A 15,454-nucleotide genomic window follows, 5' to 3' on the forward strand; every position below is an offset into this window, starting at 1 on the left:
TCACTGATGGATAGTATACATTCTACCCTTGTGTTGTGTTCTGGTGACTGATTTAAAAGTTGTATCTCTAAAAAATGTAGTTAATTGATCAGCCTGACCTAAAATTCCATGACTTTGTCCACAAAGAGGACATCAACAGACAATTCAGTTCTGGGGAAAGGAATGTTCTTGAATGTGTGGATGTAATGGGGGTATGCATAATTTCCCTTTAGTATGATAATTAGAGCCATTAAACCATTTACATTTAGATTGATGGAATTTGGACACTTTTGTCCAAAGCGACTTACCAGCAGAGGTGGGTAGAGTAGCCAGAAATTGTACTCAAGTAAGAGTACTGTTACTTTAGAGATTTATTACTCAAGTAAAAGTAAGGAGTAGTCACCCAAATATTTACTTGAGTAAAAGTAAAAAGTATGTTGTGAAAAAACTACTCAAGTACTGAGTAACTGATGAGTAACATACACACACATATCATCTATATATATATATATATATATATATATATATATATATATATATATATATATATATATATACACACACACACACACACACATATATATATATATATATATATATATACACACATATATATATATACACACACACATATATATATATATATATATATATATATATATATATATATACATACACACACACACATTTATATATATATATATATATATATATATATACACACACATTTATATATATATATATATATATATATATATATATATATATATACAGTATATAATTTATATATATATATATACAGTATATAATTTATATTGATTTATTTTGCCGTTTTTGTTTACATGTTAAAGGTGTTTTAATGAATATACATGCATGTTCAACACATATAGATTCCTTTCTTTCATGAAGACAAGAATATAAGTTGGTGTATTACCTGATTCTGATGACTTGCATTGATTGTAATCAGACAGTAGTGCTGATAGCGTCCACGTTTTCAAATGGAGGAGAAAAAAGTTCCTCCTTTCTGTCTTATACCACATGAAAGTGGTTGGTTTTTGGCATTTTATTTGTCCAGCTTCCATATTCGTTTTTATACACTTTACAAGAAATACATTGGCGGCAAATTCCGTAGCTTGCTAGCTTGTTTGCGCTGGCTTTCGGAGACTCTTGTTTTGAAAGCGCAGGCGCGATGGAGCAGCACTTTTATTGTGAAGACAGGAACTGTGCAGTCAGTCTTTAGGCTTTTGACGGGATGTACGATTGAAATAAAAAAGGGTCTTTTTTCCTTCACACTTTTGATTGATTGATTGAAACTTTTATTAGTAGATTGCACAGTACAGTACATATTCCGTACAATTGACCACTAAATGGTAACACCCCAATAAGTTTTTCAACTTGTTTAAGTCAGGTCATGTGACCGCCTGGCTCTGTTTGATTGGTCCAACGTCACCAGTGACTGCATCTGATTGGTGGAACTGAGTGAACGTCACCAGTGACTGAATTTGTTGAAACGCAGGCACTATGGAGGTCTGTCTGACAGACCAAAACAAACAAAGCGTGCATTAACAGATCGATAAAAAATAGTAGCGAGTAGCGAGCTGAATGTAGATAAAAGTAGCGGAGTAAAAGTAGCGTTTCTTCTCTATAAATATACTCAAGTAAAAGTAAAAGTATGTTGCATTAAAACTACTCTTAGAAGTACAATTTATCCCAAAGGTTACTCAAGTAGATGTAACGGAGTAAATGTAGCGCGTTACTACCCACCTCTGCTTACCAGGCAGACACTATTGTCTACCCTGAGCACTTGCTCACTTACTCACTTACTCACACCACCTGTTGCTGGTGTGATGCCACGCAACAGATTCCAATCCCTGTTGACGTCATTACATTTTGTAAACAACATGACAGCATCTGAGACGGAAAAGAAAGACACACTATGGAAACTCAGACTCTGGCTTGATTCATTCAGAGAGAAATGCCTGCAGGTGGTACCAGAAGAGCACAACTCTGTGGATGAGATGATGATGCTGCAGACACTGCAATACAGAATACACCAACACACAATGCAGAAAGTGTGATGTTCGCCTTTGTTTTACAGACGACAGGGACTGTTTTTAGGACTTTCACCACCAATGAAAGTCTTCATGACCAATGTCATGAAAAGAAAAAAAGAGGGGGGGAAAAAAGCGTTTTTTAAGAGTTTTATCTTGTTTCATATTTTTTATATTTGTAATAGATGACTTCATAAAAATATAACTAATGTGTGATTATTATTAATTGTATATACTGTTATGGGGATAAGTAAGCAATCAACCCTGCAAATGAACCCTTAGTTGTTCAGACAACGTGAGTACAAATACAGAAATTCTGCTCTCATCAAAGCCCAATGTTGCAATATTACAACATTTCTCTAAAAACATACATAAACATTTTTTTTTTCAACTCTTCAATTTCTGCATCAAATGCCTCCTACAACAACATCTGAATGGTCAATTTTTTTTATTTTTTTAGGTTTTTCTATATTTGGGTTAAAAAGAGGAGCCGCTGTGATAAGATTGGACTTTTTTGGAAAAATATGCCATAGTGGACCTTTATTACAGCAAAGGAGAATGCAGTAGCGGGACACAAGCCGATGGATGACAGCATCACACTGCTAGTTTGTGCTAACGCTAGCGGTGGCTGGAAGGTGATGCGATGCTTGTTTACCACTCCCAACAAATGCCGCAAATATTCAAGAACTCAAGGTAAAAGGATTTTCCTTTTTCTGTTTTTTATTTTAGCAACATGTTTGGTAACATGTTTGAGTGCACCAAAGGGATGTATTGAAAGTTAAGCAGGCTGTTGTTGTATTTGGATTAAAAAAAAAAGAGATTGTTGAGCCATTACCTGCTTGTTAGGTTGGTTTGATGCATATAGAGCATATATTATTTAAAGTGTGCATTTTTAAATATAAAATATGGGCTTTTGTCAAAGCTGGAACCAATTAATCATGTTTACATTGTTTCTTATAGGGAAATCTGTTTCACTATACGGACATTTCAGTTGGCGAACCATCTGCAAGAACTAAATAAGTTTGTAGGTTCCACTGTATTACATTGTTGTATGTAATAAATAAAGTACACTGTAAAAAGTGAATAAAGTGTACAATAGAGCTTCTTGGAGACATACACAGGCATGGAAAAACAGAGCTCATTAGCATTAAAGCTACAGAAACACAAAACAGCATCTTCTCAGTATTGCAGGCCTGGGCAATTATTTTGACTCGGGGGCCAAATTTAGAGAAAAATATGTGTATCCGGTATATCTATTTTTATGAACACTAATACAAAACCTCACAATGATGTCTGATTGAATGCTAAAAACGCTATGACAGACCGCCTTAGAAAAAGGAATGGAATTTTACAGTTTTTTTTTACTGAATGAGACTCCCAGAATGTACTTGAAAATAAAGAATGTGGGATTTACAATATTAACTATGAACGATAAAACACTGAATATAGACAACATATGAACGCCACACCCCCTCTCGATTGACATATTTTACAATCAAGCGAAACACCACAAAAATGCAAAAAACACAGCGAAATATGAAGGCAAAGGGTAAAAAGAAAGACCTACAATCTGGTATATCACTAAGCTTTAGAACTTTGTTATAAAAATCTCCTTCCGCGTCTGTCCCTGACACCCGCATTTTAGGCTAGCCGCTCTGGAAACACTCTGTGGAAACGCTCCCCACCCACACTGCTTGGTGCCTCGTCTGAGCTGCTGTGACTTAGATTACCCATCCATCCATCCATTTTCTACCGCTTATTCCCTGCGGGGTCGCGGGGGGCGCTGGAGCCTATCTCAGCTACAATCGGGCGGAAGGCGGGGTACACCCTGGACAAGTCGCCACCTCATCGCAGGACTTAGATTACCATACTAACTAATTAGATTACCATAGAATCAGAATCAGAATAGTTTTTATTGCCATCGTTTGAGAACGGGTTCACAAACTAGGAATTTTTGTTGGTGCAATCGTGCAACATAAAACATATATAACACAGATTTGGTAATAACACGAACTATAACTGAGCTATCAGATCTTGTTATAGACTTAGAAAGGAATTCAAAGGAGCTACTGTTGGGAGTTATTGTTCATGTGCCTGATGGCCGAGGGGAAAAAACTGTTCAGGTGGCAGGAGGTGTGGGTCTGGATGGACCATAGTCTCCTGCCTGAGGGGAGAGGGGAGAATAGTTTGTGTCCAGGGTGAGAAGAGTCAGCTGTGATCCGACCCACACGCCTCCTGGTCCTGGAGAAGAACAAGTCCTGGAAGAATGGGAGCTTGCAGCCGATCACCTTCTCAGCAGCACGTACGATGCGCTGCAGTCGATGCTTATCCTGGACTGTGGCGCCGGGGAACCACACGGTGATGGAGGAGGTGAGGATGGACTCAATGATGGCTGAGTAAAACTGCACCAGCATCTCGGTCGGCACCTTAAGTTTCCTCAGCTGCCGCAGGAAGTACATCCTCTGCTGGGCCTTCTTGATGAGGGAGCTGATGGTCGGCTCCCACTTGAGGTCCTCGGTGATGGTGGTGCCCAAGAAACGGAAGGAGTCCACAATGGAGACGGGGGTGGGAGAGTCAATTAGGGTGAGGGGGGATGGTGGGGCTGTGACTTTCCTGAAGTCCAAGATCATCTCCACTGTTTTCTGGGCGTTCAGCTCCAGGTTGTTGAGGCTGCACCAGGACGCCAGCCGGTCCACCTCTCTCCTGTAGGCGGTCTCATCGCCATCCGAGATGAGCCCGATGAGGGTAGTGTCATCCGCAAACTTGAGCAGCTTTACGGACTGGTGACTGGAGGTGCAGCAGTTTGTATACAGGGAGAAGAGCCAGGGGGAGAGTACACAGCCCTGAGAAGCAGAGGTGTGGACTCGAGTCACATGACTTGGACTCGAGTCAGACTCGAGTCATGAATTTGATGACTTTAGACTCGACTTGACAAAATGTAAAAAGACTTGCAACTCGACTTAGACTTTAACATCAATGACTTGTGACTTCACTTGGACTTGAGCCTTTTGAATTGACATGACTTGACATGACTTGCTACTTTCCCCAAAACCCAAAGATGAAAAAGTTATTCGGGAGCGCTCCGTATTTTTCATTGTGTACTTGTCTATCAGCGTTGCGTGTGTCAGCTGGTGTGGTCTCAGTACAACAGCCAATCAAATTAGATCTACTTTGTTTTCATCACACAGCATTCATCCAATCAAATTGCAGGACAACCAACGAAGAAGACATGTCCAAACCACACGCCAGTGAACAAAAAATGATACCTAAAATAATTTTGTTTGGGTATAAAAATTACGAGGTGGTCAACACAAAACGGTTTGCAGTATGCAACACATGCGGTTCGAAAATTACTGATGGAGAGGCAACAACTTCCAACTTCGTCCGGCATTTGAAGTTGCACAAAGAACGGTAAGTTTTGAATGTAAGATAACGTTTATTGGCTAAGTAACGTGACTTTTATTTGCTGTGTAGTTAAATCAGTGAGGCTGTAAACTCACTGCTAATGTTATAACGTTATTGCAAACACGGGAATCTGTTGCAGTTCACTACCTTATTCATACTTTTTGTTCAGTGATTTTTTTTAAGCAGGGTTACGTTAGTCAATATATCACACGTAACGTTAGACGGCGGTCAGCAGCACCGCGTATTTTAATCACCTAAAAAAAGACAAAAATCGTAAAATAAAGGTCAGTTAAAATGTATACTATATTATGAATATGTGTACCGTTTTAGTTAGCTTTCTGACATACTGTTGGTTGTTTACCTCAGTGGTCCCCAACCACTGGGCCGCGGCCCGGTACTGGTCCGTGGATCGATTGGTATCGGGCCGCACAAGATTTTTTTTTTTTTTTTTTTTTTTTTTAATTAAATCAACATAAAAAACACAAGATACACTTACAAGTAGTGCACCAACCCAAAACAACTCTCTCCCCCCTTTTGTTCTGGGCATTGAACATGAAGACTCTTCCTTCACTGTTCCGAGTGGCCATGAGAGTCTTGGCAGTGCCTGCCTCCAGTGCTCCAGTGGAGCGAGTTTTCAGCCATGGTGGCATCATACTACGCCCCCATCGTGCACAAATGACTGACAGACTCTTGGCTAATTTGGTCTTTTGCAAATGCAATGCAGCATAGGGCCCTGACATATAAAAAGTACAACTTTTTTGTTATGTTCACGTATATGTCATGTTTTTTCAATGTTAACACTTTTGTACAAATAAGTACATTTGCACTTTATTTTTCAATGTGTTTGTTCTGTAAAGGAATGAGTTAATGTTTAAAATGACTGGTTAATAGTGCTATTATAAAGTGCAATGTCAGCACAATTTTCTTTCCTGCAATTTCAAATGCACTTGTTTTAATAAATAAATACAGCGTTTGAAAAGCATACACAATCTGTGTTAATATATTAGTCTGTGGTTAAAAGGACTTGAAAGGACTCGAAACTCAAAATGCAGGACTTAGGACTTGACTTGAGACTTTCCAGTCTTGACTTTGGACTTGACTCGGGGCTTGCCTGTCTTGACTCGCGACTTGACTCGGACTTGAGGGCAAAGACTTGAGACTTACTTGTGACTTGCAAAACAATGATTTGGTCCCACCTCTGCTGAGAAGTACCAGTGTTCGTGGTTCGACTGTCGGAGACAATCTTCCCCAGCCGCACATGCTGTCTTCGGTCAGTCAGGAAGTCATTGATCCAACTGCAGAGGGAGTCGGGCACGCTGAGCTGGTAGAGCTTGTCTTGTAGCAGTCCAGGGAGGATGATGTTGAAGGCAGAGCTGAAGTCCACAAACAGGATCCTAGCGTAGGTTCCTGTGGAGTCCAGATGCTCCGGGATGAAGTGGAGGGCCAGGTTCACTGCATCATCCACAGACCTGTTGGCTCTGTAGGCGAACTGCAGTGGGTCCAGGAGGGGGGCGGTGATGTCCTTGAGGTAGGGCAGGACCAAGCACTCAAAGGACTGCATGACCACAGATGTCAGCGCAACCGGCCTGTAGTCATTAAGTCCTGTGATCCGTGCTTTCTTGGGGACAGGGACAATGGTGGAGGTCTTAAAGCAGGACGGCACGCGGCATAGCTCCAGAGAGGTGTTAAAAATGTCAGTGAAGACAGGAGCCAGCTGATCCGCACAGTGTCTGAGAGAGGAGGGGGAGACACCATCCGGGCCGGGGGCCTTCCGCGTATTCAGCTTCAATAACTGCCGGCGTACATCCTCTTCTCGGATGGAGAGGGCCTTTAAAGTCCTGTGATGTCCTTGGAGTCCTTTAAATCCTTTAATGAAGTGCTGGCGTTGGTGGTGAGGGTGATGGTGGGGGGAGCAGAGCTTTGATGAGCTGAAGGCCGTTCATGACGACAGTAATGTGTGTTGAGGCCCTGAGCGAGAGTCCGGTCATTCAGGGCCTGGGGGGCTTTGGGCTTATAGTTCGTAAGGGCCCTTAGCCCTCTCCAAACGGCCGTAGAATCATTGGAGCGGGACTGTTCCTGTAGACGGGTTAGAGTACACAGATTTAGCTTCCTCCACTTCCCTGTTGAAGTGGTACTTCGCTTCTCTGTAGGTACTCCGGTCCCCGCTTCTCCACACAGCCTCCTTCTTCTTGCGCAGCTGTCGGAGCTTGGGTGTGAACCAGGGCTTGTCGTTGTTATAACAAGCCCTGGTGCGCGTTGGAATGATGCGCACCTCATTGAACTGTATGTATGAGGTCACAGTGACCGTATACTCGTCCAGATTGTCCGTGGCCGTATACTCGTCCAGATTGTCCGTGGCCGCTCCAATTTCCTCCCAGTCTGTCGTCTCCAAACATGCACACAGCTCCTCCACAGCCTTGGCGGTGAAACACTTAATGGTCCTCATAACAGGTTTAGCCAGTTTCAGTCTCTGTCTGTATGAATGTATTAAGTGCACCATCACGTGATCTGGTAGTCCGAGAGCAGCGCGCGGGACTGCATGATATTCCTTGCTTATTGTAGTGTAACAGTGATCCAAAGTGTTCTCCAAAGTCGGGCATTTAATAAACTGCCTATACTTGGGTAATTCCTGGCTCAAATTTCCCTTGTTAAAGTCACCAAGTACGATAACAAGAGAGTCCGGAAAAGACCATTCTACATGTAAGATCTGGCCTGCAAGCGTGCGCTGAGCGTCACGCACGTCCGCGCCGGGTGGTATGTAGACAGCCACAAGTATAAATGAAACAATCTCACGTGGTGAGTAAAAGGGCTTACAGTGAATGAAAAGATATTCCAGAGCAGGAGAGCAGTGTTGGGATATCACCGTCACGTCTGTACACCAGTTGCTGTTGAGGAAGAAGCAGACTCCACCGCCTCTTGTTGTGCCGGAGAGCCCCGCGTCTCGGTCTGCGCGGAGATGATGAAAGCCCTCCAGTTGAACCACGCTGTCCGGGACACTAGCGCTCAGCCACGTCTCCGTGAAGCACAAAACACAAGATGAGGAAAAGTCCTTGTTTCTTCTCATCAGCAACGCTAGCTCGTCCATCTTGTTGGCAAGTGAGCCGACGTTGGAGAGAAAGATGCCAGGTAAAGGCGTGCGTAATGCCCGTCCGCGGAGACGGACAAGGGCGCCCGCTCGCTTTTTTTTTTGGTGCGGTTTCCCTCTTTTGATCAAAGAATAGACCAAATCCGCAGCTGACGCTCAGAAGACCGGTAATAAGTCCGTAGGGGTGATGGATCTGATGTTCAGTAGCTTTTCGCGGGTGTAAGAGCACGCAGACACACAATTTACGCACAAAAACAAACAAAACAGAGCGCACGAGAGCACCGTGATCGGCGCCATGATCATCTTAAACATAGTAATTACCGTATTTTCCGCACTATAAGGCGCACCGGATTATTAGCCGCACCTTCAATGAATTACATATTTCATAACTTTGTCCACCAATAAGCCGCCCCGGATTATAAGCCGCGCCTACGCTGCGCTAAAGGGAATGTCAAAAAAACAGTCAGATAGTTCAGTCAAACTTTAATAATATATTGAAAACCAGCGTTCTAACAACTCTGTCCCAAAATGTACGCAAATGTGCAATCACAAACATAGTAAAATTCAAAATGGTGTAGAGCAATAGCAACATAATGTTGCTCGAACGTTAATGTCACAACACACAAAATAAACATAGCGCTCACTTTCTGAAGTTATTCTTCATTCGTAAATCCTTCGAATTCTTCGTCTTCGGTGTCCGAATTGAAAAGTTGCGCAAGCGTGGGATCCAAAATGGCCGGTTCCGTCTCGTCGAAGTCATCGGAGTCAGTGTCGCTGTTGTTGTCCAGTAGTTCTGTGAATCCTGCCTTCCGGAAAGCTCGGACCACAGTTGTGACCGAAATATCTGCCCAGGCATTTACGATCCACTGGCAAATGTTGGCGTATGTCGTCCGGCGCTGTCTGCCCGTCTTAGTGAAGGTGTGTTCGCCTTCGGTCATCCATTGTTCCCACGCCGTTCGCAGTCGTGATTTGAATGCCCTGTTGACACCAATATCCAGCGGTTGGAGTTCTTTGGTTAATCCACCCGGAATGACGGCGAGTGTTGTATTTGTGTGCTTCACTTGTTTTTTGACACCATCTGTGATGTGGGCGCGCATAGAGTCGTATATCAACATGGACGGAGCTGTGTGAAAAAAGCCACCCGGCCTCTTCGCGTAAACTTCCCTTAACCACTCACTCATCTTTTCTTCATCCATCCATCCCTTCGAGTTAGCTTTTATGATGACGCCGGCTGGAAAGGTCTCTTTTGGCAAGGTCTTCCTTTTGAATATCACCATGGGTGGAAGTTAGCATGGCAAGCTAGAACCACAGTGAAGGATGACTTCTCATTCCCTGTGGTGCGAATATTCACCGTACGTGCTCCCGTTCCACAGTGCGGTTCACAGGAATATCAGTTGCTGTGAAATACGGTAGTAATCCGTGTGCGGATGGAGAGATTGCGTCTTTTTATGAACCGGATCCTTGTCGCTTAGTAGGAGCCATTTTGTGGTCTTTACAGATGTAAACAGGAAATGAAACGTACGGTGATATCCGCGCGTTTTTTCTTCTTCTTCCGGGGGCGGGTGGTTGCTTACAGTAGAAGAAGAAGCGCTTCCTGTTCTATGGGGGCGGGTGCTTTCCTTGGCGGTTGCTTGCGTAGAAGAAGAAGCGCTTCCTGTTCTACCGGGAAAAAAGATGGCGGCTGTTTACCGAAGTTGCGAGATCGAAACTTTATGGAAATGAATCGTAATAAAGCGCACCGGGTTATAAGGCGCACTGTCAGCTTTTGAGAAAATTTGTGGTTTTTAGGTGCGCCTTATAGTGCGGAAAATACGGTAGTATATCATACAGAAGCGCAGATTCCAACCATTGAAATACTTTGTACAGTTCAAGACTTACGGTCATTTGAAAACATCACTGCACATCATAATGGCACCTGCAGTTTCCATCTTAAAGATCTAAAAAAATTATTTCCGAATGTCCGGCGGGCCTGATTGAAAAGCTTAATGGGCCGCATGTGGCCCCTGGGCCTTAATTTCCCCAGGTCTGCAGTAGTGCTTACTAAAACCATGAGTTCTAAATTCTAGCATCAAGGCTAGATTTTGACCTACACACTTCCAATATACTATTGTGGGACCTCTGAGACTTATTTAGAACCGTTTTTAAAATAACCTACCATAATGAGACCTTTAGTCCAGCAGCTGCCAAATTAAGAGACAGACTCTTATTACTTACAGCGCTTGTGGTGATCTTTGACAACAACGCATCCCAGGCCACTGCATGGTCCTAACCTGCGGGAGAAGAGAGAAGTTTAGAACACATTTGAGTGCAAAAGAGGGCTACAGTAGATAAACAAGGCAATGTTCAATACAGCTGAATCAATGAGGCCTGACAGTCTGAGTGGCACACACATCAAGAAGTAGTATAGCACAATAAACACATTTCATTATTATTGTGTGAAGAGCAGCAATGTTCATTCCATATTGTACCTACCTGCACATGGCGGGGATTGTATTACACCGGAAGCCAAAGAGTGCAAATGTTGTCATGCCTCCTCCTCCTAGAGATGCAGGCAATGGGACAATCTATGATTGTTCACCTCGAATGAAGCACAGAGCAGTATTACAGTGACAATTTACTCATATGCACAACCACTAGATGGCATCATCATCTCATTCATTGCCAATATACAGTAGCTTCCCACTCTACAGGAGAGGAGCAGACAGATTTTCTTTCCATGGTTAACAAGCTGAGGCCCATGTGTTTGATTATAACAATGAATGAACGGTTATTAATCAGCTATTTGGACTTGTGCTAAAAGTGCTCTTTTAGTGCAACTATAATATCACTCAGCTGGTGGGAGGCTGGATGTACCCAGCATGCCTTTGGGTTGTTCGGTCAATACCGTGACCTTCAAGAAAGCAAATGGGTTTGCATAGAAAAAGGCAACATCAACAATGAGAACAAATATTTGAAATTGCACTGTATTTATGTGATCTTATTTGGTGGAGGCAGAGTTATAAACAGAGAGAGATAATAAATGACAATATGCATCACACATTATTGGACAGATTCTAGCTTCCTGCCTTCATTTCTATGTTATTTATTATCTATGTTCACTAATGTCATAAATATGCATGATGGCATTCATCATGCGGCTATTTACATGGTAAGGAAAGTGTTTCTTTTTTTCTCAGCCTATTAGGCATCATCCATGTGTTTATCATCTTGTTTTTTTTTCAAACGGTTATTAGGACATTTGCGACTGTCAGTGGATTTCTGATTGTGCTGCGTTCGAATGTCCTGGAATCTCTGTTGCTCTTGCACCATAGCCGCCTGGGAAAGATGCGGAAACACAAGGAGAGGTGAGTTAGGCAAAACTGCAAAGCGGGAAAAGAACACAAAGGTACCATATTAATTGTAATTTTGACAGTTTAAAAGTCCTTAAGTAAGCCGTAGTGTGAATACGCCGTGTGTGTGTAGGTAGCTTTAATTCTAATGAGCTGTGTTTGTCTATGCCTATCTCCCAGAGTGTGTGTTTCCAAGAACTGCTTTTGGATAGAATATAGAATGCTTTATTGTCATCAAACATGGGACTAGGGTTGTACGGTATACCGGTATTAGTATAGTACCGCGATACTAATGAATCATATTCGGTACTATACCGCCTCTAAAAAGTATCGGTGCCCCACCACCCCGCGCCCCCGTCGTCGTCACGTCAGGTCATTGCTGGTTTTAGCACACAATCACAGAGTACTTACAAGCAGACAGTGTGTAGACAGAAAAGGGAGAACGGACACATTTTGGCTTAAAAACTAACGATAAAGGTGAAGTTATAACACTGAAACGCCCTCAGGAAGAGGTGCTTTAAGACATGGCTAGCTAGCGCGCGGCTAAAGTCCAGCCACAGTCTGCAGTGTTTTAGCTACTTCTAAATCACTAATCCTTGTCTCCATGGCGACAATTAAAGTAAGTTTCTTACAAGTATCATCCCTGCAGGATGAGGAATAGCTAAACATGCTTCACTACACACCGTAGCTCACCGGCGTCACTGCTAATAACGCCGTTCCTGAATGTAAACAAACGCCAGGGGTGGATCTACACCTGACATCCACTGTAATGATACCAAGTACAGGAGTGTATCTAGTCGATACTACTATGATTACATCGATCATTTTTAGCATCACAAAATCTTCTTTTGTTTTAAAAAAATTCATATTATGTTTATAAACTCAGTAAATATGTCCCTGGACACATGAGGACTTTGAATATGACCAATGTATGATCCTGTAACGACTTGATATCGGATTGATACCCAGATGTGTGGTATCATCCAAAAGTGATGTAAAGTATCAAACAACAGAAGAATAAGTGATTATTACATTTTAACAGAAGTGTAGATAGAACATGTTAAAAGAGAAAGTAAGCAAATATTAACAGTAAATGAACAAGTAGATTAATACTTGATTTTCTACCACTTGTCCTTAATAATTTTGACAAAGTAATAGAATGATAAATGACACAATATGTTACTGCATATGTCAGTAGACAAATTAGGAGCCTTTGTTTGCTTACTTACTACTAAAAGACAAGTTGTCTCGTTATGTTCACTATTTTATTTAAGGACAAACTTGCAATAAAAAAACATATGTTTAATGTAAAAAAAATGTGTTAAATATAGACTATAATGCAATTTTTTGTGGTGCCCTTTTATTTAGAAAAGTATTGAAATACATGTTGGTACCGGTACCAAAACATTGGTATCGGGACAACACTACATGGGACTATTGACGAAAAAAACACATTGTGCACTTTCTCCATAAACATTAACGCTGCACTTGTCCACTATAGATGTCATATATTACATATCGTAATGTAAGATTAAGGAGTGGGACAGGAGGACACAAACATCAGCAACACTCGCTGCTTAGCTACAATGTCACATTTAATTTTTTTTACAAATCTTTTTATTTGAATTTTCTTTACAAACAAGGCAATTGACACACAGGGGGGTTTTTTACAGTGTGCAAATGCAAAGGATAGTGGAAATCTAAATATATGAGCATGAATTCATGAAGTCTACTTGAATGAAAGGCCAAACAGTCCAGTTGCGATCGATTTTAATGCCCTGAGAATACAATGACCTGGATGAATGACAACATCCATAGACAATCTTCATATTTCCCCCAAATGAACCGTTTGGATTTGCCCAATTTGTCAGTGGATATCTCCATATATGGTGGAAATTTAAGTGCTTTGCGTGAGTCAGCCATTGTAGTCTATAATATTCTTCTTTTTGTCTATCCTCTTGTTGTGGGGCAGACTGCCTAATACATGCACATGCGCCCCACGCTGTTGCCATTTCTAATACAAAGTAGCGCACAGTTGTAACTTACATAAGTCAGTAGACTCGGTACGGAAAGGCTAAAAACTACAACATGGCTGAAAAAGGAGTCAAAGTGAAGGCACATAAATAAGGCCGCGCTTCAAACGGCACATCCTAACGAGAGCGGCTTAAACACGGTCTGTAAAACAGAACGCAAAAATTTGACCAAATAACCATCAGGAAGTGTTTTAAATGTAAAATAATTGCTGTGTATTGATTTGTTTTAGTGGAGAGTAAATGTAGTCATACAAAACCTAAAACCAGTGAAGTTGGCACATTGTGTAAATCGTAAATAAAAACAGAATACAATGATTTGCAAATCCTTTTCAACTTATATTCAATTGAATAGACTTAATGTTCAAACTGGAAAACTTTGTTATTTTTTTCAAATATTAGCTCATTTGGAATTTGATGCCTGCAACATGTTTCAAAAAATCTGGCACAAGTGGCAAAAAAGACTGAGAAAGTTGAGGGATGCTCATCAAACACTTATTTGAAACATCCCACCAGTGAACAGGCTAATTGGAAACAAGTGGGTGCCATGACTGGCTGAGCGCGAGTGTCCCGGACAGCGCGGTTCAACTGGAGGGCTTTCATCATCTCCACGCGGACCGAGGACGCGGGGCTCTCTGGCAAAACAAGAGGCGGTGGAGTCTGCTTCTTCATCAACAGCAACTGATGTACAGACGTGACGGTGATATCCCAACACTGCTCTCCTGCTCTGGAATATATTTTCATTCACTGTAAGCCCTTTTACTCACCGCGTGAGATTGTTTCATTCATACTTGTGGCTGTCTACATACTGCCCGGCGTGGACGTGCGTGACGTTTAGCGCACGCTTGCAGGCCAGATCTTACATGTGGAACGGTCTTTTCCGAACTCTTTTGTTATTGTACTTGGTGACTTTAACAAGGGAAATTTGAGCCAGGAATTACCCAAGTATAGGCAATTTATTAAATGCCTGACCAGAGAGGAGAACACTTTGGATCACTGTTACACTACAATAAGTAAGGCATACAATGCAGTCCCGCACGCTGCTCTCGGACTACCAGATCACGTGATGGTGCGCTTAATCCCTTCATAGAGACAGAGACTGAAACTGGCTAAACCTGTTATTAGGACCATTAAGTGTTTCACCGCCGAAGCTGTGGAGGAGCTGTGCGCATGTTTGGAGACGACAAACTGGGAGGCAATTGGAGCGGCCACGGACAATCTGGACGAGTATACGGACACTGTGACCTCATACATTCAGTTCAATGAGGCGCGCATCATTCCAACGCGCACCAGGGCTTGTTATAAACAACGACAAGCCCTGGTTCACACCCAAGCTCCGACAGCTGCGCAAGAAGAGCAGGCTACGTGGAGAAGCGGGGACCGGAGTACCTACAGAGAAGCGAAGTACCACTTCAACAGGGAAGTGGAGGAAGCTAAATCTGTGTACTCTAACCGTCTACAGTAACAGTTCCGCTCCAATGATTCTGCGGCCGTTTGGAGATGCCTAAGGGCCCTTACGAACTATAAGCCCAAAGCCCCCCAGGCCCTGATTGACCAGACTCTCGCTCAGGGCCT

General features: G+C 42.4%; 1 protein-coding gene across 7 annotated transcripts in view; it reads right to left on the reverse strand.

The window, feature by feature from the left end:
- Positions 1–4,795: 4,795 nt before the first annotated feature.
- Positions 4,796–15,454, reverse strand: part of adgb (androglobin) — a 116,096-nt gene continuing 105,437 nt past the window's right edge. For all 7 annotated transcript variants that reach the window (XM_061929804.2, XM_061929803.2, XM_061929802.2 and 4 more), the window contains 3 exons: positions 10,993–11,835; positions 10,735–10,790; positions 4,796–4,873 (listed from right to left, as the gene is read on the reverse strand). In XM_061929804.2, the coding sequence (XP_061785788.1) occupies positions 11,701–11,835 (135 nt within the window). In that variant the 3' untranslated portion in view covers positions 4,796–4,873; positions 10,735–10,790; positions 10,993–11,700. The remainder of the gene's footprint in view (positions 4,874–10,734; positions 10,791–10,992; positions 11,836–15,454) is intronic.

The sequence above is a fragment of the Nerophis lumbriciformis genome, linkage group LG34, assembly GCF_033978685.3.
Source record: "Nerophis lumbriciformis linkage group LG34, RoL_Nlum_v2.1, whole genome shotgun sequence".
Classification (NCBI taxonomy): Eukaryota; Metazoa; Chordata; class Actinopteri; order Syngnathiformes; family Syngnathidae; genus Nerophis; species Nerophis lumbriciformis.